General features: G+C 39.4%; 1 protein-coding gene across 2 annotated transcripts in view; it reads left to right on the top strand.

Annotated features, from left to right (window-relative positions):
• The window catches only part of SLIT3 (slit guidance ligand 3), a 482,283-nt gene that overhangs the window by 315,726 nt on the left and 144,487 nt on the right, over positions 1 to 22,070 (top strand). For both annotated transcript variants that reach the window (XM_031506038.2, XM_031506039.2), the window contains 3 exons: positions 5,364 to 5,435; positions 10,579 to 10,650; positions 19,836 to 19,907. In XM_031506038.2, the coding sequence (XP_031361898.2) occupies positions 5,364 to 5,435; positions 10,579 to 10,650; positions 19,836 to 19,907 (216 nt within the window). The remainder of the gene's footprint in view (positions 1 to 5,363; positions 5,436 to 10,578; positions 10,651 to 19,835; positions 19,908 to 22,070) is intronic.

Here is a 22,070-nt window from a genome sequence, read left to right as displayed (position 1 = left end):
TCCCAACTGTGACTGCAGGGCAGGATTCCTCCCCTCTCCTCCCATCCTGGGTAAATGCTTCAGTGCAGCTACCCAAACCTGCTGTGCATGCTAGGAATAAAGCTTGTGTTTCAGATGAAGAGGCAAAGAAAGGTGTCAGGGCAGGATCAGATTTGTAGTAAGGAGATCATGTGTGATGGTGATTTATTTAGTATGATTCATTCACCTCAAATACTGAAACTACACCTGTGGACTTTTCTTCATCAGAGACCAAAATGCATTGTAAGATATGAGAGCCTAAATTATGAGATAAATGTAGAATAATGGTCCAAGTAGGTTTTCATAATCCAGTTGTTTCAGTTCCTGGATTGATTGTTGTGTTCCCTAGAAATTCCCTCCTTCCTAATACAAATGGTTCTCCCCATCCCTGGCTTCTGTCCCCATGGTGGATGTGAATACTTCTTCTTTCCTCACACAGTTCCCTGCAAATCCCTGCTTATAGGGTGGGAGGAAAAGAAGGTTTTTGCCTTTCCCAGCACTCCTCACACAGGCTGTGTGTCCTGCCAGTGCCACAGGTTTGTTTTCCTCTTGGAGGTGGCTTTGGCTCGGGGCTCTGTGGTCCTGGCAGCCTGAGCCATGCCAGCCCAGCAGAACCCAGGGAACAGCCTGGCTCATCCTCTCACTCTCCGTGTCCCAGCAGGGCCTGGTGCCCACCCCATGCCCAGGGACGTGGGTGACACGGCTCAGGCAGGAGCTCCTGGCACTCTTAATAGAGCGTGGCTGCCTCATTTGTAGGCTCTATTCATCTGACAGCTGAGAATTATCAGTACTGATGCTTCACTCCCTCTCTTTTTCTCCAAGGTAGTGATTTGTCTATGTTATGGGTAGGTAAGCTTGACAAAACATTGCACATTAGCAGCTGAGACAGTGTTTGAAATGGGAAAATTGCTAGCAAACTGCTCCATTAGAGACCCAAATAACAAATTCTTTCTTTCCCTCAATGAAAGAGAGATAGTTAAGGCCCAAATTAATACGTCTGTCTCCCCAACTCTGCAGGGGGAATCACTCTTCAAGACTAATGGCTTCATCACTCCTGAGTGTGAGCTGGCTCTGCTAAGTCCCTGTTAGGCAGAGTTTTTTATTCTTTTGTGTTTTGTCATCCTGGGCGTGAGCAATACAGGCACCACAGGAGGAGGTGATGAAAAGATTTGCACCTCAGTGAACTTTGAAAAGGATTAGCATGGGAATTTGAGTGCTTATTCTTTACCCTGGGATAGTTTTTCATCTTTAACTGCATGGTTTGCCCGGGTTTGTTTTGTTCTGTTTTTTTCTCTGATATGTTTACTTTTTGCTCTCATTGCTGCAAAGTCATTTTTAAAAAAAGTGAGAAGAAGGAGGATTTGATCCTGTCTGGCATCATGTTATTACAAGAAAAAATGGATCTGAATCCAGTGGGCCCTCATACCTTCCAATCTCTGATGATATATTAGAGAAGAAAAAGGAAATTGTCCCTGTCCTTTGATGTTGTTGTCAAAGCCTCTAAAATAAAGCTGGGAGAGGCAGACAGAGCCTTGATGTGTGTGGGGATGGGAGAGATGTGCTTCAGTTCATCTCAGCACTCAGCTGGCAGCTGAGACATGGCACAGCCACAAGGGCAACAGAGGAGGAGCAAAAACCACGGGGAGTTTGAACAGGACCAATTCACTTTATCAATTTTGTGAATTCCACTTGGCGAGTCTCTTAAATAGACCTGAGTATGAAATACCAGAGGAGAATAAAGAAAAATGTTATTGAGTTGTAGGAAACCTTTAATGGGAAGGGAGGTGGTAGTTTAAATTATCAAAATTTAGCCTTTTAGGACTGTGTGTCTTGTACATATTTTTCAAATGTATTGTAAAATTATTCTATATTATATTCTGGTATTACCCCCAAAAAATGAACTCCCAGATGTTGCTTTGCACTAGCATAGATGGTTTTATAGCATATGACAGCACTCCACAGTATAGAGATACACCATAAAAACCACAGTTTTTCAAAGGTCATGTTCTAGGTAACATAGGTAATCTTCTCAGAAATAAAATATGCCTGTAAAATTTATACTTTCTCACTTTTTGGTGAAAAAAAAAAAAAAAAAAAAAAAAGGACAATAGGAATACTGCTTTTCATTTTATTTCCATGCTGGCATCTCTAGCAGTTTCCCATTGTATGGTTTCTAATTAGGCCTTCACCACCCTGAAAGGGCCAGCACCCCTCTTGGCAGAACCTAGAATTTCTTGAGATTTTTAATTGTCTGCTGTACTTAACATGTCATGTATGAGCTAAATGAGGTGAAAGAGTAAAGTATTAATACAAACAAGGTGTTTTCTGTTATTTTACTTGTGAAACTGCATTATGTTTCTCAGGCTAGGTCTGCCATTCTGTAACATGCATTTATGTAAAAAGCAAATGGAAGCCGGGTTAGTACTTCATTCTGTTAAAGCACAGGCTTATTTAATTCAGCACTGGACTTGGTGCTCTGGTTTGTGCCCACCTTGGAGCCCACCTGCCAACACACCCTGATGAGGGCCTGTGGTGTTCCTGTGGTACTGTAGGATATAAAAAGGGAAAAGATTTTAGAAAGTGCAAAAATACCCCAGAAAGTAGACATAAAGCTGAGAAAGGCTAAGAAATTTCAAAACCTTCTCATGGGAAGCTAAAAAAATAAAAACCAAGTGAATACATTTATATTTATCATAAAGAACAAGAAAGAACAAGAATTTATTGATAGTTCAAGATGTGAAAAGTCCTAGATATATGCTTTGCAAAGATAGAAAAAGTTTAAATCTTATATAATGAATTATTGTGTATTGTTTGAAGTTCATAGAAGTATTTTTGTTAATGTTAAACCCATGTAGGTCCTTTTCTTTTTGGTTAGAGTATAATGACTTTACACCTTTTATTTTATGCTATTAGTTCAAAAAATATAGAGAAAAAAGCTTTGCATAAGCTGCCATCTTGTATTTGATCTAGATTTGCATAGGTGTTTGTTTCTCTGTCTCTTACTTTTTACTTGTATGATACAGACAGATAATAAATCCTAAGTCTGCAACCAGTCAGGGTCCCATCCCTTTTTGTGAGTCATGGACTGATCCAGCAAAAATTCTATAACTTGGTACCATCTGCAAGGTGGGGTGCACTGAGCAGAACATGTTATGAGCATTCTTTAGTCCTTCATTTGCAGAGGGCTTTGTGGGATAAAAAAAATGTCAGGTGCTGTGGTGGAAATACAGCAGCAGATGACAGGTGCTGTGTCCATCTATTTCTGTGCAGGCCATCTGCTCCAGATTTTGTAGGAGAGGGTGAAGAGTTCACTAGGTAGCTTCAGAATGCAACTCTCAAATAACTCCTGTTTCTGTCTTCCTCTCTGCTTTTTCTAGACATTTTTTTCTTTTTTTTTTTTAATTTTTTTAATTTTATTTTTTATTACTTGTGACCTGTGGCTATTCCAATTTTGGCTATTTTTTTCACCCTCTGTGGGAGAAAAAACTCAGTGTATATTTCCAGCCTTAAGTCACTAAAACTGCTTGGGAATTTTGCTTGTAAAGAGCTGCACGTGTCCCCCCATCCCTGTGTTTGGGGTTCCCTGTGAGGACTGCATGCTGCCCTGCAGGATGGCTGAGCCCCAGTTTCCATCCCCAGGGCCAGGAAATCGGGCAGGCATGACCCTCTTTTGTTCCTAGAAGTGCCTGCACAGAACCACTTGGGAGGAGTGAAACACCCGACTGGCAAGCTGACAAAAAGCCTTTATGGGAAGAGTGTGTGCTGCTCATTCTGGTGACAAACACCCAACAATAGCGGCGTGCCGGAGCTCACAGAGATTTGCATGCCACTGTGGACTTGCCAGAAATGAAGCTGTTATATTTAGACCAACTGGAAGGGAAATCTCAGACACTAATTCAAATCACAAAACAAGGAACAGAATTAACTCTGATCACAACCTTTAAAAAATAGATGGCTGCAGATATAAAAGAGGGCGAGCACATTGGCTGTACAAGCTGACTGTGCAAATATCAAAATATTTGTACTTAAATAGCTTCTTAGAGTATAAATGAGCTGGTAAATGATCTTATTTTCAAGGGGATTTTTTTTTCTTTTGCTTATGAAAGCACAGATCTCCAGAGTGATAGAGAGCTTATACGTTTTCTCTCTACTATTCCCTAGTACTTTGCAAACCTTGATTTACTTCTCCCTTCTCCCATTTCTCCCATTTCATTTTATTGTCATTCCTGGTTCTAAAGTTTTTTTTCTCCCATCTGCATTGCTGCAGCAACGTGAAATGACTGGAGTGCCTCATTTCATCATTCCAATATGCTTTTGAATTTCAATTCTAAGCTGTTTTCAACCACATATTTTTTACTATATAAATTTCTGCTTTTTAGGGCACTTCAGGGAAGAAAATACACAACATTTTAATAATAAATAAGAGCAAGGTGAAACCACACTTTGGTCTCAGTCCCAACTCAGTAGAAATTTAGCTGCCGTGGTCAGTGGAACTTGTTGTTTGAGGATCCACTTTTACATTTCTAATGGAGACGAATATTTAAAGTTCATCTGAGGAGAAGCCATTCCTTTTAGCAGGAATTCACGGAACTTGCTGACAAATACTTTACTATGGGGAAGGAACAGAAATTAATCTCAGTGGTTGCTGTATGTGGTATCTTAAAGCTGCTTACATTTTATGTTAATAATAGATGCATTTATGGTACTTCATAAAGAATACTTCTTTTAAGCCAAATCTTAGAAATAAAAAGAGCAGACTTGTTATGTAGTCTGGACCATATTGTTGAAAAATTTAAGTATTTGGTAGTTGGAATAGGAAGATGCAGGTCTCTTTTTTTACCCTTATAACATAAAATGCTCCCCGTCCTCTTAAAAATCTGAATTCACCTTGCAGTGAATTCACTTTGGTTTCTAGCATGTTCCCAGGTTGTTGCTCCTGAACTGGTCTGATTGTGTTATTAATCTGTTTACTAAGCTGTCACAGCCCAGCCTAGCTGTCCGTTTAAACAGCTCCATTCTATTTACAACACCTAGTCATGGAAAGTGTCCGTATTTTCTACCTTAACTTTAAAATATGCCTACTATTCTTTATTATTTCCATGAGCCTTAAAAATGTAATTTCCTTAGCTTGTGACATTTCTTCTATCTTAGCAGAGAGATTATTTTATTTTTCTAAGTCATTTTCTCAGTATTTTCTCTCTCTAGTGAACTTCAAAATAAAACCATGCTTTGCATAAGACCCTGTAAAATTGCTTTTTATTTATATAAAATGTGCTGTCATATTGAACGTGATTCCTGTCCTATAGCTGTGTAGTTAACATGTATATTGCTTTGTTTGTTTCCAGACGTTTGGAACAAAACCTCATCAAAATCATTCCCCCTGGAGCTTTCACCCAGTACAAGAAGCTGAAGAGAATGTAAGTTTTAATAAGACCAACATGCAAGAGCAATCATGAATCTTCTAGCTTCGAGTTCAGTATCTTCATTTTAGAAACATATTGGCAATTCTATGTTGAAATCACTGGGGACTGCACAAATCATCTCTTCAGAGTGTAAGCAACAATGGAATTTGGTTCAGGATGCCTAGCAGTGCATGAAATTCTTAATAATGCTTAATTTCACTTCCTGTTATAAACGATGTGATTTAATTAGTTGTTAGTCTGTTCAGACTTCAGATCTGCTTCCTCAGAATAGATTTGAAGTTCCGTTCCTCTCCCCATCCGTTTCTCATCTGTTTGCAGCACGTCAGGGTGGCTGACCCCAGTTCTAGCAGCAGTCACGTTCTTGCAGAGCAGTGAGGAGTTCTTTGTAGTGCCTTTCATCTGCTGATGTTGAAATGGTTTGACTGTTTACAAGAAAACAAAGAAACCTGCTGCAGCTTGTTTTCTCTGTCGTTTAATCACCAGTGGATACCCGGATAATTCTTCTTTTATTACCTCTTGTGTTTTCTCTTTGGATTAAAAAGCATTATAATCCTGATGTGCAGCAGTGCTGTCATGCAGATAACACGAGGCATTCCCCCAGTCAGGTTTTTCTTTCATTTTTGACTGATATGTGAGAGATGATGTGACAGTTCCACGATGACACAAATCATGGTAAAGCAGCTTACCCCTCTTCACCACAGTATGGAGATATTGCCACTGGAGCAGTCACTTCCAGAAGTCATTCAGGCTTTGGAGATGAGTGCTAATGCTGCTGAAAAAGTGCCTTTGCAGTTCTTCTCTGATGTGATCAATGCTGGAATTAAGACACTGTCAGCTCATTTCAGAGAAGGCACTGGATTATCAGATAGCTTTGGGAAACTGAAGTGAGTTTGCACCATTCCATTGATTTAAGGGCAAAATTGCTGTGTTTTCCAGTCCCAGCTTAGAAAATTCCTAGAGCTGAAGAGCTGTAAATACGGATCTGAATATTTAACAGGTCAAATCATCAATCTTAGATGGTCTCTTTTCTTCTGTCTCACTTTCAGTATAGCTGTATGTATTTTTAAAGAAGTACTGTATTGGATAGTGAGATGGTAATTTCAGTGAATAATGATGGATCCCTCTTCAGTGACCTAAATTGTAACTTTTTTATTATTAAAATCACTACATAGTTCTTTCTAAGGTATGACTAATTTTAGATTTTTGTGATGTTTTACTGTCTTTTCATTTTTCATTGATGGGCAAAGTGTAGTTTTATGGGAGTTGACCAAAAAATATTCTTTCATGTAGATAGCTGCCCTATCCAACATAGCACTTGCTATGAGAAATTATTAATGTTAGAATTTCGCAGCAGAATTCCATTAGCAAGTGGTGCTAACAGCTTTTTGGGGTATAATTGGCACACTCATTGAGATCTGAACTCATAATGAAATAATAAGTTATTGTGCCAGATGATCTGTGCCAAAGCTTAGATAGCGTGACAGGATCTTGTGGGAGCACTTGGGACAGGTATTTGGGTTCAGAATGTCCCATAACAAACCACATGTTTTGCCATTTGTTTGTCCACCTGTCTCCTTGTTAAAGTTTAGTTCCTGCTGGACAGGGAGGCCCTGGATTGAGCAACAGTTCTGTTACACCTAGTTTTATTGAGGACATTTGTTTCAGTATTTAAGGGGACTACTGACACCATCTTTTCAAGATTCCCAGTCCTGTTAACACAAAAATATACTTTGGTGAAAAGATTATATCCTCAAACAAAAGAATCATCCATCCTTCTCCTTTAGAGGAAAGATAAGTTCAGTATCACTGAAGTTTGTTAGCCTTTCTTCATTTCTGTCACTTTGATTTCAATGAACAGTGCCATAGCAGAAAGATTATCAATTTAATTAATGGATGCCCTACTGGGGGTACAAATGCTGAACATTAATGTAATTGTTGTTATTGTTACTATTAACTACTATAATAATATTTAATATCATTCAGAGGATAGTATTAGCATAATCCTGTAAATGGTATTGTATTTTTCTCCTTCTGCAAGAAAAAAATATGCAAGAATGTTAGTGATGATAGTCCTCATTTGCAACTCTGTACTCCCTGTATTTTGATTATTTACTGAGTATTTCCTGCAAGATAATGAAGTTTCCTTTCCTTAGCTAATTGTATAACTGAGATTAATTATTAAATTAGATCCACTTGTCCAACATAATCTTGATATGACTTGATATTATTAGTTCAAGATGATAGCAAAAAAATGTATATTAATTCAAGTGTTATACTTGCATATAGCTGCATTTTGCTGTTTAGAATTATCTCTTCAACAACTTCCAGGATGGGAGAATTATTTGGATGATTAGGTTCAGTTAAAGGAGCTCAAACCTATTTTGTCTTGGACTTAATCAGAATTGCCCACATTTCCTGTCTCTGCTCTTCTTTTAACTAACAATTTTGTAGAGCAAGAGTAAGACCAAGTACATGGAATAACTTTGAAGGTTGTGGTTGCACCTCTCTGGCTCTGATGCTTGTAGTGGCATTTCATGTTGTCAGACTAATTTTACCACATTTTAGCAGAAAACACATTGAGATTTTACAGGCTTCCCAGTAGCTCTGTGGAGTTGTGACATTTTTAAGCAGCTTCTACAAACTAAACTGTGTATGACATGGGTTTTGCTGAGTACACTTGTCAAATGAGAACAGTCCATTTTATATGTTGGAGATAATCAAGTAATCTGTTTTTAATAATGTTAGTCAACAAAGAGAGTATTCAACCAGTGCTATTAATAGTTTTGCATTTGGCTACATCTAAAAATAAATCTGTTTTGTTTCAAAACCTGAAGACATTTAAGCCATGCAGTCATGTATTACTCAGCAACTTGCAGGGTATCCTTGCTCCTCTGGTGCAAAGTCAAAACCAATTTATGTCCCCAACCGGTGACTGAGCACAGCCACCCTCCAAGGTGTGTGCAACAACCTTTTCAGAGATTTCTATCATGCTGTCAGAGGTGCAGGGAGGGAGTGTGAGGTGACTGATATCATCCCTGCCTGAGTGCAATCCTGATAATTTTATTACATTTCCAGTTGAAGAGACACACTTCCCCTGAGTGATTCTGAGATAGCCTAAAGTAAGAAAATGAGCCTTATGTCATCTAAATTGTCCTAGTTGTGCAGCTTAGAAAAGCCTGTCCCTGTCTTGATGTAAATGAAAGACAGAATAGGACAATCTCAGCAAAGCAGGCCAAACAAAGGGAACAGAAGTACCAGACAAAATTGAATCCCTTTCTCTCTCTCAAGTCAGAAGATGAAATCTTCTTATCCGAGAGCAGTGGATCTTGGGCTCTAATGGAAAGGAAATAATGTGTCTAATTATCTTCTAATGCTGATTGCAGTGCATCTGCATGAAGCAAGAGTGCCGTGGCCCAGCGTGGCGTTTCAGGCACCATCAGTTACACGCTCGGGAGAGGAGGCTGGAAATGCTGAGATGTAGCAGGTCACTACAGCACTGCTGAAATACTCCTCTCAAAAACTAGATCCCCCTTTTCAGATGCAAACTCGTCTTTTTCCGTGATTTAGCAATATTTAGCATTCCTCAATATTTAACATTTTTCAATAAATAGGTAGGATTGATCCACTTCATATTTCTCCTTACTAGATGAAAAGCAACAGTCAGTCTAAGCTAGTTTCACAAAATCCTGTAGAAAAATAAAAATAATTTTCCTATCTTCTAGGTGGCAAGTTTGGCTGCTGTAAATTAAGCTGCAAAACCGAAACTTTACATGAATCCTGTCCTGCTAGGAAGGATATTGTAGCAGAAAACATCAGTAGATTGCAGAGCAATTATTTATGAGCTTTAAAAAAGAATCAAACCTTAGAAAAGTTACCAAAAAACCAAACAAAAAAATCCCACTTTACATGGCTAGATTTGAAAAGAGTTTGAGGATCTCATTAAAATTTTAACCAATATAATTCATAGCTCAAAAGATGTAGAGAATGGAAAACCTCTTTACTTTCTGATTAGTAAGTTCTCATTCAAGTGATGTTTTATTTAGAGTCTACTTGGATCCATAGCAAGTGCCCCAGTGGAAGTATCAGTGAAGATGTACATGAAATATTGCATTGGTGCAGCTATCAGTGAAGAGATTTGGTACTAGTGACACAAGCTGATATCAGCTATGAGGGCTGATACTGATATTTGATACTGCTGACACAAGCTGGGAAGCTATCAGGGAGTGCAGTGAGGTGGCTGAAGGTGGTGTCCCAGCTCAGCACCTGGTTGAGCTGATGGACAGAAAGTCTAATGACAGTGACAGTCACGATGAGGCACCCAACTCTGAGCACCTGGGTGCCAAGTGCAGTAAATTGGGCTCCTTGTATAAAGTTACTGTGGCACAGCCTTATTTATCTGTGTGTTCTTAGCTGCTTATGATTCAAATTGAAGAGTATTTTCCAAACGAGGAGCACACTTTACTTCAAAAATCCAGCAGGCAATCCAGCACAGCCAAAAGGCTGGAATCTGGCTGGGCTCCCTGACAGGTCTGCAGTGGTCAGCACAGTGGGGTCCCCCCAGTGCTGCTGCCTTCAGAGCTCCACAGTTCCCATTCAGATGCTCGAAGGCTTCCTCCAGTGTCTGAGCTTCAGCAGATCAGTGCTGAGTGGATTTTGTGCTGCTTGTTTTTTCCAGGCTCAGTGGAGCAGGGCTGAGCTCCCTGCTCTGGGACCAGGGGCTGGTATAAAGTTGGCCTTCCATGCCTGCACTGAAATGTTCAGACACCTTTGTGCTTTGTCACAGGCTGCTCGAGCAGGGTTGCAGGGCCATCTCCAGTATTAATGGCTTTGGGGTGGTTTTATCAACATCACTGTTGTTCTTCGTAAAAACCTTTCTTTAACATCCATGAAGTCAAAGCCCTTATTAAGAAGGGTGCTCTCTATTGAGGCTGTGGCCTGTCACACTGGCTGATGTTTTCTCATCCTTCCTGGAATTTACCTATCTCTGCCATTACATAGTTCATCATTTCTCTGAGATAATATGATCATTTACTTCTGTTTTTATACCAAGTGTGTTCTTCCAATAAGCTACAGCTACAATATTTTCATTAGATTCCTGTTTACTAACATTTTTTTTGATCCTTCTTTCTTTTCACAGAGACATCAGCAAGAATCAAATAACTGACATTGCACCTGATGCATTCAAAGGCTTGAAATCTCTCATTTCATTGTAAGTAGAAAATAGAACTGAATGGGCATTTGGGGAGAGCTTGCATGTAAGAGGAATAAAAATGATAATGCGCTGTCTGGGGGAACATATGTTTCTGTGTGCAACTGCCAGCTTGTGTGAAGCATCTGATCTTTTGTAAATGAAAAATTTTGTAAATGAAAAATGAAGTTTAGAAGGAGGCCTGTCTACAAGTCTCTCATAAGGCTGCTGACGTCTGCACTTCTTCAAATCAGTGAATTATTCAATCTTCTGCACCCATGCACCTGCAGGCTGCTCCATGCTCCCACACTCCTCATGGCACACCAGAACCTCACCTTAGACATGATTGGTGCTGTTAACTGGGGAAGAGTTGGGGAAATATTTCCAGACTGGATATTTTTCTCTACTAAAGAAATTACACTCTCTTTGGAGTTTTCTGGTTTATTTGATTTTTTTGTGATGTGGGGTTTTTTTGATTGGTTTTTGTTTAAGATTTTGGTTTTGTTTTGTTTAGTTTTTTTGTGGTGGTGGGTTTTGGTTTGTCTTTTTTTCTTCAAACTAGTTAGGGAAGGACCTAATCATAAGAAAAATGTTTATAAATGTTTATACACCTTAGCTGTAATTACGGCTTTATTAAGCTGGAAGGGAACTAAGATATGATTTCATACAGGAGATAAAAGGAAGCCATTTGTTTCTCTTTATAGAACACAGAAAACCGATTTAGCACCAAGTTGAATTTACATGCAGCTGTATTTCAGCCTAGGTACCCACACCACTATTAAAACAGTTGAGCTTTTAAAGGGTAAAAAGAGCAATACAAGGTCAGAAGCTGCATATTGAGGATAAACTAGAGTGGTAGAAAGCCCCACATTGAGAGAAGAGGGAAGCAGAACTAGAATTATGTTTACCTGTGTTAATTTTAAAAACAGTATGGAAACAATTATCTCATTAATATTCATATAACCCAGCTTGGTTCTTAAAAACTGTAGTTTGTTTCTAGAAGCTGACATCAACTTATTTTCTGAATACTGGATAATTCTGAGAAACTGAACAATTTTTTGGCTAGAAGAATATCAGAAAGTTATTAAGTACTAAACTTACATGTTGCAGTAAACCTGAGAGCCAGAATGCAGAAGGATTTGCCTTTTTTTATGCCCTGAATCCAGCTGGGAGAATGCCAGAAATATATATTAAGTGTTGCTGGTGTTTGTTAAATAGTTCTGGTGGTGTTATTCAACATGCTGTGGAAATGGTCAAATCCCTCACTGCTGTCTGGAAAGAATTCAGCAAGAGAGTGACATTTACTGAAGGCTACAGTTTTGGCTTAGTGTGAAACTACTGCTGATGCTGCAGTGCTGCAGCTTCCTGGTCCTGGCAAAACTCCTGGCTAGGAGTGAGCTGGATGGGCAAGACATTTCCACTGGGCTTGACTTCCCGAGGCAGAATTTATTCAGCTTTAGCACAGTTAATTCAGATATCCCCAGGTGGCCTCAGGAGTGTGGGACAAAACACATCAGAGTGGACAGAGAGGAAATGAGAATATAAACTGGGCAGGAGTTTATGGTGTTTTGACTTGCAGACAGCAGCAAGTGACATGACTGTGCATTCTCTGCACAGTCATCCAGGGCAATATTTTAAGTAAATGATGTTATAATGTGTTCATATCCAAGTGAGTAAAACAGTGCTGAAGTTAATGCCAGTAGGTTGTGGCAGGGAGATGAGATGCAGCACAGCAAAGGCTGCAGCAAGGGAACTGCCTCCAAGGTTTCCCTTTGTTCCGTGTTTGCCTCAGTTTCCCTCCACCACAGACACACAAAGCTGTAAAACACAGTTTCTCCTCTCCTTGGCAGCCTTGTTTCTAGGGCAGTATCAACTCTAGTCTTGAAATTATCAGCCTCCTCCTCTAGGGTCAGTTATCAGCTGTGTTTTTACTTTCTTTTGGAAGGTTTTGCCCCTGCTGTTCATTGCAGGTAATTCTTAAAAATATTTTCCCTGTAGTTGACAAGCCATGGTTAGTTCCCTCATCTTTCATGACCTGTGCACTCAGACCTGGCAGGCTCCTCCCTGTAGTTCTTTCAGCTTCTGAGCCATATATATCTTTATGGAGCAAGGTGATAGCCTGCTCAGCAGAATCTGGCTTTCTCTGAAGAAAGCTTCCCCAGGTGAGGAATCCTTGGCAGTGCCAGCCCTGCCAATGACACTGCCCAAGGGGAAAGAGCAAGGAGGCAGGAATGAAGGAGACAGTGGCTTACCAGTGTTTTCTCTTAGCAGCTGAGTCTTTTGGGTGCCCAAGGCCCCAGCAACTTTTCACTCAGCTGCCTGCCCTGCAGGAACACTGCTCTGCATACCAGGAGCAGCACTCAGGTGTGATTGGTGCATATATTTTAATGAAACATCATCAAAGTTTAATCTCTGCACAGAGCAGCTGGACTTTTCAGCTAGCTGAGTTCCAACCAGAAGAAAGGAGGGGAAAGTATTAATGCACAACTGAGAATAAGCAACTTGGTTCCCATTAAAAATGAAGTGCTGCTGTATGACCTATTATCCTTGCGCTTTTTTGGTCTGTTTTTATTCCCATTTTGTGCTCCTCCCTCTGCTCCCTGCTTGCATGCAATCACAGTGCTCCCTATGGGTCTGGGGAGCCAGAGTGCTCCTCTGGAAGGCAGCCAGCGTTGTTAGTCTGCCTGCCTAATGCAGGCCTGAATTTAGTGGGTTCTACTCTGCTTGCTTCTGAAGTCAGCTTGGCTTGGTGTTTCCAGGCAGAAATGCTTCCCAGAGTACTCTGCCTGTTGTACTTGTGTTGGGATGGTAGGAAAAAATGTATAGGGCAGTTTTCAAAACATGGGAATGTTTATAATGGAAGCTGTTTCCTCTAAAATGTCTAAAACTTAAATCTTTTAAAAGTGCTAAGTGGTCCTTGTGCTAGCAGGTCATAAGTTTTTTATTTTAAATCTGTATGTTTTCTCTAATAAGAAATTCACCTATGGGACTTAAAACAGGACACAAAATGATTATACTTGAAAGCAACTATTTCTACCTTGGGCTTTCTCTGCATTTAGCAAAAAAAGGGCAAGTTTGCTCCTGTAGGGTACTCAGGACTTTTCCATTCCCTATATGCAGGAAGAAATAAGTTACTTTTTACTTTTTCTATGCCTGTTTTCAAATGGGATTTTTTTTCCCTATTCATATTACTCCTTGGATCAAGAAATTTCTACTTAGGAACATTTGGGGATGCACATAATTTCTTTTTTGCCTGGTTGTTGCAGAATAAGAACTGGAATTATTATGCTTTAAGAACTTTTCCCTTCTTTTTCCTGGAGTTTCCTGGCTTTTCCTCTTCTTGTTGTCCAGGAAGAATTAGTCTTGCAATGCAATAGTTCCTCCATATCAGTATGAGCGTAAATAGTACCCCTGCATTGAGAAGTGTGGCAAAATTGGTTGGCTGCAAAGGAATGTATTGCCTGAATTTGAAGGAAAAGTTTCAGAAACACTCTCTTTGCAGTACGTGGTGTTTGTGTTCCGTGGTTAGCAGGATATCTGCAGGAGCTGGAGTGGTTAACAACAGCCCAGAGCATGGGGGACAATAGGAATAGCTTCATGCTTCAAGATTGCAGCACACACTTTCGAAAGTAAATTAATTTTCCACTTAATCACCTCAGAATCGGTCTGGTATCAGCGAGAGAATTGTGTCAGCATTTGGTTATTGTTAATAGTATCAAAGATAAATGTCATTCCTGGGGTCAGTAAACATCCCACAAATGTAGGTTTGGAAGGCCATATCCAGACTCTCTGGGTACATTTTATGAGATATGACAAAATAGTCTAAGCCTTTAGGGTGTTAATCTGCATGAATAAGTTTTAGACCATTGCAGAGGGAGAATTCCTTTGGTTTTGTTCATATACTGAATTAAGCTAGTGAACACTTTAAAAGCTTAGATCAGCCCGGGCACAAAGACAAGAGACAGCTTAGGTTTTGACATAGCAGTCCCAATTTAGACCATCATCTCCTGGGTGATGATGTATGGGGTGTCATTCATGGTGATTTGAAATCTGCAATAAAACACTGTCTATTGCAATAGCTGACAAACTTATTTTAAGGTAACAAATTGCATTGCCTAGTTTTACTGTGATTTATTTAGCTTAGCTTGTTCTGAAGAAATATGAAATAGTGCAAGGGAAAAGAATTACAAATCTAAGTTTCTTTTAGATATTAGAAATTTATTGCTGTTTTTATCCCTATCAATTCATCCTCTTCTGAAAACCTGAATTTGTGTTGTGCCTGTGCCATTGTACGTAGCTTGGGAAATAAAATTCTTCCTAGCAAGAATTGTTTTCACAGTCTGAAGGAAAGTTAAAAGCATTCTGAGGACTGAAAAAGACATTGCATAAAGTCACAATTTGACACTTCAGTAAGAATGTTTCAGCCCAGCCAAAATAAAGGAACACTTAGCTGGAAGCCATATGGTCTAAAGTAAAGGATTCTGTGCTAGGCTTTCATACCTCAAAAAACTCTGTGTCACCTTCAAGGGAAAAATCTCTGTATTCTGTGATCTGTCTTAATGAAGCAGCTAAATTGCAACTACATTTGCAAGTAAAGAAGCTGAGGAGCAGAGATATAAAATAAAGAAAACAGCAATTATTGTTTCACACCCTTCAAAGGCGATGTGTTAAACTTCACTTAATCTGAAGGGCCATGTATTGGTAAAGTCAGTGCAAATTCCCTCTTTTTAAAATGGTGCAGGAGGTCAGAATGGATAGAGACTGTGAAGAATCAGTGTAAATTTCATGTTTTGAGACCCTTCTGCTGAAGGTTTGGTCCATCATTGATGATGTTCTCACCCACCATACTTGTGGCTCCATGTGCTTCCTGTGCTGTCTTTGTGTGTGGTGTGTCCCAGAACTGCAGATCAACTATGGAGTGTCTGTTTCCACTGTTTAATCTTTATTTTAGAATATCATGGGTTAGCCAGCAAAACTTGAAGTCTAGGGGTAACAATTAATTATTTAATTGGAAATTTAATATCTAATATGTCTTGGGATGGATACATCATTAGGGGACTATTGAAATATGATGCCAGAATCAGCCTAAAGAAACACAATGCCTCATTTGTGACTGTTTTATATTTGTTTAACTTCTTGTTGCAGATCCATAATGACTCTTTAGGGTGCTGCTCCCAGAGATTTCCAAAGCTTGCGTGCTGCCAGGGGTTTTTGCTTTATGTGCTGTGGTATTTGTCAGACCTGTGGCTGATTACTCTCCTAAAGATGAGAAGCCAGTGAAGAATCAGGAGCCCACACCAAAAAAAAATCTTAGTAATTTTTTTGGTGTTCTAATAAATGTTCTAATTCACTAATTCACTGTCTATTGGCAACAATTACTGAACAAATTTTATTTTTATTATATGTTAACTTTGTTTGTGGGTTTTTAATTTAAAACAATTGCTCTGTCTCTAAAATTTCAGGTGCTTTGGGATAGAAGTGTTGTGTTCCTGAGCCAAGCTTGCACATTAGCCAGGACATCTGCATGTCCTGCAACACTTGTGGGGGAAGCAAGTGAAAACCGATTTTAGAACTTGTAATGCCAAAGGGCAAATCTCCTAAAATTTACCTCTGCTGGTTAAAGCACTGGAGAGTTAAATGAAGCTCTTGAATTGAATTAGCCATGTTTCCTGCTATATGGTTTTTAAAGATACTGTTTATTATTTAATTTATTTAGTTGTTTGGTTTTTTTGTTTGGCTTGGTGGGGTTTTTTGTTGGTTTTCTTTTTTGGTTTTTGGGGGTTTTCTTTTTTTTTTTTTTTTTTACTTTTTGTGTTTTTTTCTGTGGTTGGTTGGCTGGTTTTTTGTTTTGTGTTTTTTTGTGTTTGTTTGTTTTTGTTGTTGGTTTGTTGACTTTTGGGTTTTTTTCCATTATTGTTTGATTTCGTTTAGTTTTGTTTTGGTTTTTGGGTGTTTGCTTCTTGGTTTGTTTGTTTTTTCTTGTTGGATTGTTGACTTTTTGGGTTTTTTTACATGGTTGGTTGTTTTTTTGTTTAGTTTTGTTTTGTGGCTTTTTTGGGTGTTTGCTTTTTGGGATTTTTTTGTCTTTTTTGTTTTGGCTTTTTTGTTAATTTGTTGGGGGTTTTGTTTCATTTTGTTTTGTGGGTTTTTGAGGATGTTTGTTTTTTGGATTTTTTTGATCGTTTGTTGGGCTTTTCTGTTTCATTTTACTTTGTGTTTTTTGGGACATCTGTTTATTTGTTTGTTTGGGTTTGGTTATTTCTGTCAGGGGTTTTCATTTGGTTCCTTTCCCCCTGAGCTGCTGCTGGGGGAGCCCTGGGGTGCAGGGCAGGGAGGTGCAGGAGGGTCCCTGTGGCTGCAGGAGCCAGCCCAGGGGATGCTCCTCGGTGGGAATGTGCTCTCCTGGCTGGCACAGACATAGAGAACTCAGCAAAGCAGCTGCTCTGTGCTTTTTGCTGCAGCAAAGGGGCTGCAGAGCTGTGCAGAGCAGTGCAGGAGCTGCAGTGCAGGAGCTGCAGTGCAGGAGCTGCAGTGCAGGAGCTGCAGTGCTGCCCTCCCTGTGCTCCCTGCAGCCCAGCCATGGCATCAGCTCATTTGGCTCCGTGCAGTGCTCAACATGAATATGAATTAGAGACAAGTGCCTGAGCTCTCATACTGACTTTTGTTTAGCTGCTAATCTGTTTGAATGCTAATGTGCCACATGCACATAAGCCAAATTAGTTTGGAAAATGTTTCTTTTCCTTTTCGCGGCTTCTAAAAATTGGAGCTTTGCTTTATTTGATAAGCTACTTTGATCTATTTTGCTCAAAATAATAAAGAAGATGTATAAACACACCCAAGGTTTGAAGTTCAGTAGCACACTGCACTACGACCTTCTGACTCTCAAATTAAAAATAAATGAAAAAAAAATTGCTCTGAGGGTCTTATTTTGATATTTGCATTCAGTAGTGCCATAGGACATGAGTGTTGATATTTCTTTAAGGTTTTTCTTTCCCTAAATGTTTTAGCTCTACAGCCAGAATAACCCTTAGGCTGGAGTGGGGTCGTTTTTACCTTCCATGGACATTTTGTAAAACTCAGCTTCTCAATTCCTCTTTGCAGTTACACTATGCATTATTGATGAGCACTGATGATCCTGCTTCTTCACAAAACTAAGGAAGATATTTCTCTGACATCCCAGAGCTTGCGGTCTAAACTTAGTGTCCAGATGACACACTAAAGCTAAAGAAAGCTAAAGAAAGGATTTTCAGAAAGACTGGAGGGGGAGGAGGAAGCATACTGGATTCTGTGGGCATTGATGTTTTAACCTTTTACAAATATTTTATTTGCAGAGGTTTTGCTTCTGCTTCCTAATACAGGTGCACACATCTTTGTGCAGTAAGAAATCTGTGAGTCAGCCTTTCACATTTTGGTTTAGAGCCCAGTGAAATTCAGGGACTTGAATGTTCTGTCTAAATGATCCTTTCCAAGTTCAGCCACCATCTCTGTCCAGCTTTGGACAGATTATAAAAATCTTCATGTATTGCATTACATTTTATTGAATTAGGAAATTGTTTGTGTCTTCTGAAGCTAAGGTTAAGAAACAATCAGAAAAATTTGGAAGCATTCATTACTCACAAGAAACACTAATGGGAGCAGCACATTACAAACACCTCCTGACTCTGTACTAGATAGAGAAATTGTTATGTTTGTTTAGAGAAAATAGAATGCTGGATGACCCTGAGTTTCTTGAGTAGCACTCCAGTTCCTCCTAAACTGCAGGAGTAATGAAAAATTTGCTTTCAGTTTGGGTTTTGCTATTTAAATGGTGTTACTGTGTTTGGGCTCAGAAATGAGCTGCTCTGGAAGGCTCCCACAGGGCTGATGGACTCCCAGTGACTGATGAAGAGTAAACTGAAGTGGTGATGCTCTGGGAAGGCCAGGGGGTATTGGAAATGGTCTGCCCTGCTAAGAGTTTGTTTTTCAGCATGTTCAGCTCCCCCTAATATTTCAAACATTGTCAGGCAGGGTAAGACAGGATTTCAGCCAACATCCAAGCCTCACATGGTCTTTTGATTCATTGCCAGCCTATTGTTCCACATTAAAAAGTGAGGGAATCAACACATTTAGTGATACATAAGCAGCAGGGTTTTGGCATGAGCTGGTTTATAGCTGTGTGCCATGTCCTGTGTAGAGCACAGAAATTACATAAATTCTGTTTTTCCAGTTTGAAATGTTTTTTAGGTAAGGCAAAATGTTGTCAGAGGGAGCCTGATCATCTTCCCTTTTACCAGGACTCACATAAGCTCCTCAGCAGCTCTCTGGTTTTCACAAATGATACTGACCTGCAGAAATGACATGAGCTAATAGTTCAGCTGTGATTGAATTTCTGGTGTTCCTGTCATACATGATTTTGCTCTGATCACTGGGTAACACATCTCAGCATAATGGTGGTTCTGTCTCTCTTCCCCTTCATTCAATTTCTAAGGATAATATATGTGCATTTTTCCATTAAAAAATGAAATATTTTTAATGCTAAAACTGAATCGTGGATATCAGGTCATATATTTATGGTTGATTAAATATACACAGTGACTCTCATTTTTGTTATTAAAGCTTTACTGATTTTTATAACTATGCTATGCCTGAATTATTTTTGAGCTCCTGAAATGTATGTCTATTTCCAGTTCAGGATAAATTTCTTTATATTAGTTCATTGAAATGTTAACAGCAGCTGGTGAAGCCATAATATTTTATCCAATGATGCCTGTGTCACATTTCATGCCAATTACTGTATCTTAAGAGACTCAGTTATATGAAATTTTATCGACAACCAGCTTGTGCTCTCTGGCTTTTAAATTCAGTATTACTGAGCAGAATTCTAGGTTTTTGCATCAGACAATGCGCCTTTCAGTGGCTAAAATATTTTTAAAGAGGATGGAAAAAAAATCCTTTAACAGAATGAAAAATATTTCAGATACAGTATTTGGATGATGTCCAGTTTCTACATTAAAAATGCCTTCCAACACCAGACGAAGCCTGAATCATAACGACTCATTTAATGCCATGTGCTCTCTGAAAAGAAAATGAGATCAGTGGTTAAATGAAATGCCCACAGATCCTGGGCATGGTGCACCATGATCAATAAAGATGATAATGCAGAGATGTGGGAGGACACTAAACTGGGCTCTTATTTAAGATTTATTTTGTCTTCCTGAATCTTTCAGAGTGCTCTATGGAAACAAGATCACAGAGATTCCCCAGGGCCTTTTTGATGATCTTGTGTCTCTGCAGCTGCTGTGAGTATGATCCCTTCCTCTTCTTTATTTTACTGACTAGCTAGATTTACTGTTCTCTCCGCTCCTGACATTAATAGAACCTCCTTTTCCACTGAAAGCTCACTGGGATGTGCTAGTCTGTTGTTTCTGTGTCAGGCAAGAGGGAGGCGAGGGCTGAAAAAACTAAAAAAGGAAGGTGTCAACAGTTTTATAGCACAGAGTGTATAATGGATAATAGACACGGAGGATTTAAGTGTGGGGAGGAAATGAGAGACTCAGTCCAAGAAAGGAAATTTGGTCACCGGCTGATGCGTGGGTGGGGATGCCATCTGATTGTTTTTACACATTTAGCACTTGTGGTTCAATGTCTGGATCCTTGAGGGCTTCTGTGCTGCAAGAACCTGCTGGGGCAAGGGAAAGGGCAACGTGAGAGCTCTGACTGCTGCAACTCCTGCTCAGTTCCACGTTCTTATGATGTCAGATGGGGCTTAGTTGCAAGAGAAATGATTTTACAATATATTGTTATTTAAAATATTTTATGCCACGTGTGATTTAACTTGCAGTCATGATCAGGGTAAGATATATAGAGAGATATTCATTATGTATTAATGGAGCAGAAAAGATTTCCTAAGCCAAATGTGAAATTGCAAATTTCATTCACTCTTGTCTGCATGATCACATTGGGAACCAGTAACTCCTTCAAAGGGAAGGGACTCACCAGCCAGTCAGTAGAGGGAGCAGCAGGGAAGTGAGTTTAATGTGTATTCCAGTGTTCTGATTACCATCATGGATGATGCACTCCGAAAATAAAGGTGATGTATCAAAAGTGAGTCAATTCTGGTTTGTGTCACATACAGCCCTCCACCCCAAACAGTAAATCATATTTAATACAGAATATGAAGTGGCTTTTAGGCATGTCACTTGAAACCTTTCTGACAATCCTTTTGTAGCCAGCAATGAATTTCCCCAAGATTGTCATTGCCATTGGATGTGTCACTGTGATTGCAGCCTTTGCTGCCCTTATATGGGAAATCAAAGTAAGCTTAGATTTAGATCAGCATTCATGAGCAAAGCCAAATGAGTAAAATGAAGTCACTGAAATGATTCTCTATGCTAAGTGAGGAGCTGCCCATCACTTTATCCTCACCCTATGCACCTTTTTCTGGCAGCTCCTTTCCTCTCTCCTGCCCCAAACCTCACAAATATCTGGTTTTCACAAGTTTTCTGGTGCTTCAGTGTTTCCCTGCCTGGGCAGTAAGAGAAATTCTGGGGGTTTGCCAGGTCTGACGAAAATAATTATGAAAGTGCAGAGGGGCTGGGACTCATCCTATTTTGAAGAAAAAAACCCTGTATTTTTAAAAATCTGAGATTTAAAACCTCCCCAACCCAAATATTTTATAGTTGCAACTTTGAAGTGATACTCTTCAAGACTTGTTCTGTGTAATGCAGGACACTTTACAGATAGAATCCTTCCCAGGAGGAAAATATAAGTAAGAAAATCACTCAATACATGGATCACTGTGTCCTATAAAAATATGGGTCTAGAACTTCTGCATAAGGCATTAAGCAATTTTTAACTCTTTTATAGAACAGTGCTAGTGTGCATGTAGAGCAGGCCTTCAGTGAAGTGCATATTTAAGACAAGATACAATTGTTTTTAGTCAGAGTTGGCTCAAGTGATGCTTTGTTGTTAAGGAAACAAAATCTGTGTGCCAAGGAACCACTGGAAGGTGTTGTGATTCAACTATTTATCATTCTCAAGCTGAGACAATGTAAATAGGTTGCCCTGTTTTGGGATTCCCAAAATACCATGACCTAAGGGCTTTCCAGTCTTTGTATGTAAAGTGTCTTTTGGCAAGGAGAGCATTGAATGATCATGTTTTAAATGCAAACAAATGTCTGCAGCTTTTTGGATTGTGGCTTTAAAGCAGCTGTTCTGGGATTGCTTGTAGTATTTTAATGGCTACTAAAAAAAAATAAATGGCATTTGTTGGTCTTAGACCTGCTGTTGAAGAATTGGAAGAGTGCCCTATGATTAGATCTAATTTAGTGTTCCATGGGCACTAGATTGGATTTCTTCTTATTAGTCTGGAGACACTCTGATAAGAACACTCTGATTAAGGTATCCTGGTAGCCTGTCTGATTTCCTGAGCTGGAGCAGGAGCAGTTTAGAAAAGGTACTGG

This window comes from Lonchura striata, chromosome 15 (genome assembly GCF_046129695.1).
Source record: "Lonchura striata isolate bLonStr1 chromosome 15, bLonStr1.mat, whole genome shotgun sequence".
Classification (NCBI taxonomy): Eukaryota; Metazoa; Chordata; class Aves; order Passeriformes; family Estrildidae; genus Lonchura; species Lonchura striata.
Note: the sequence above shows the minus strand (reverse complement) of the source record. Positions and strands in the feature narration are given on the sequence as shown.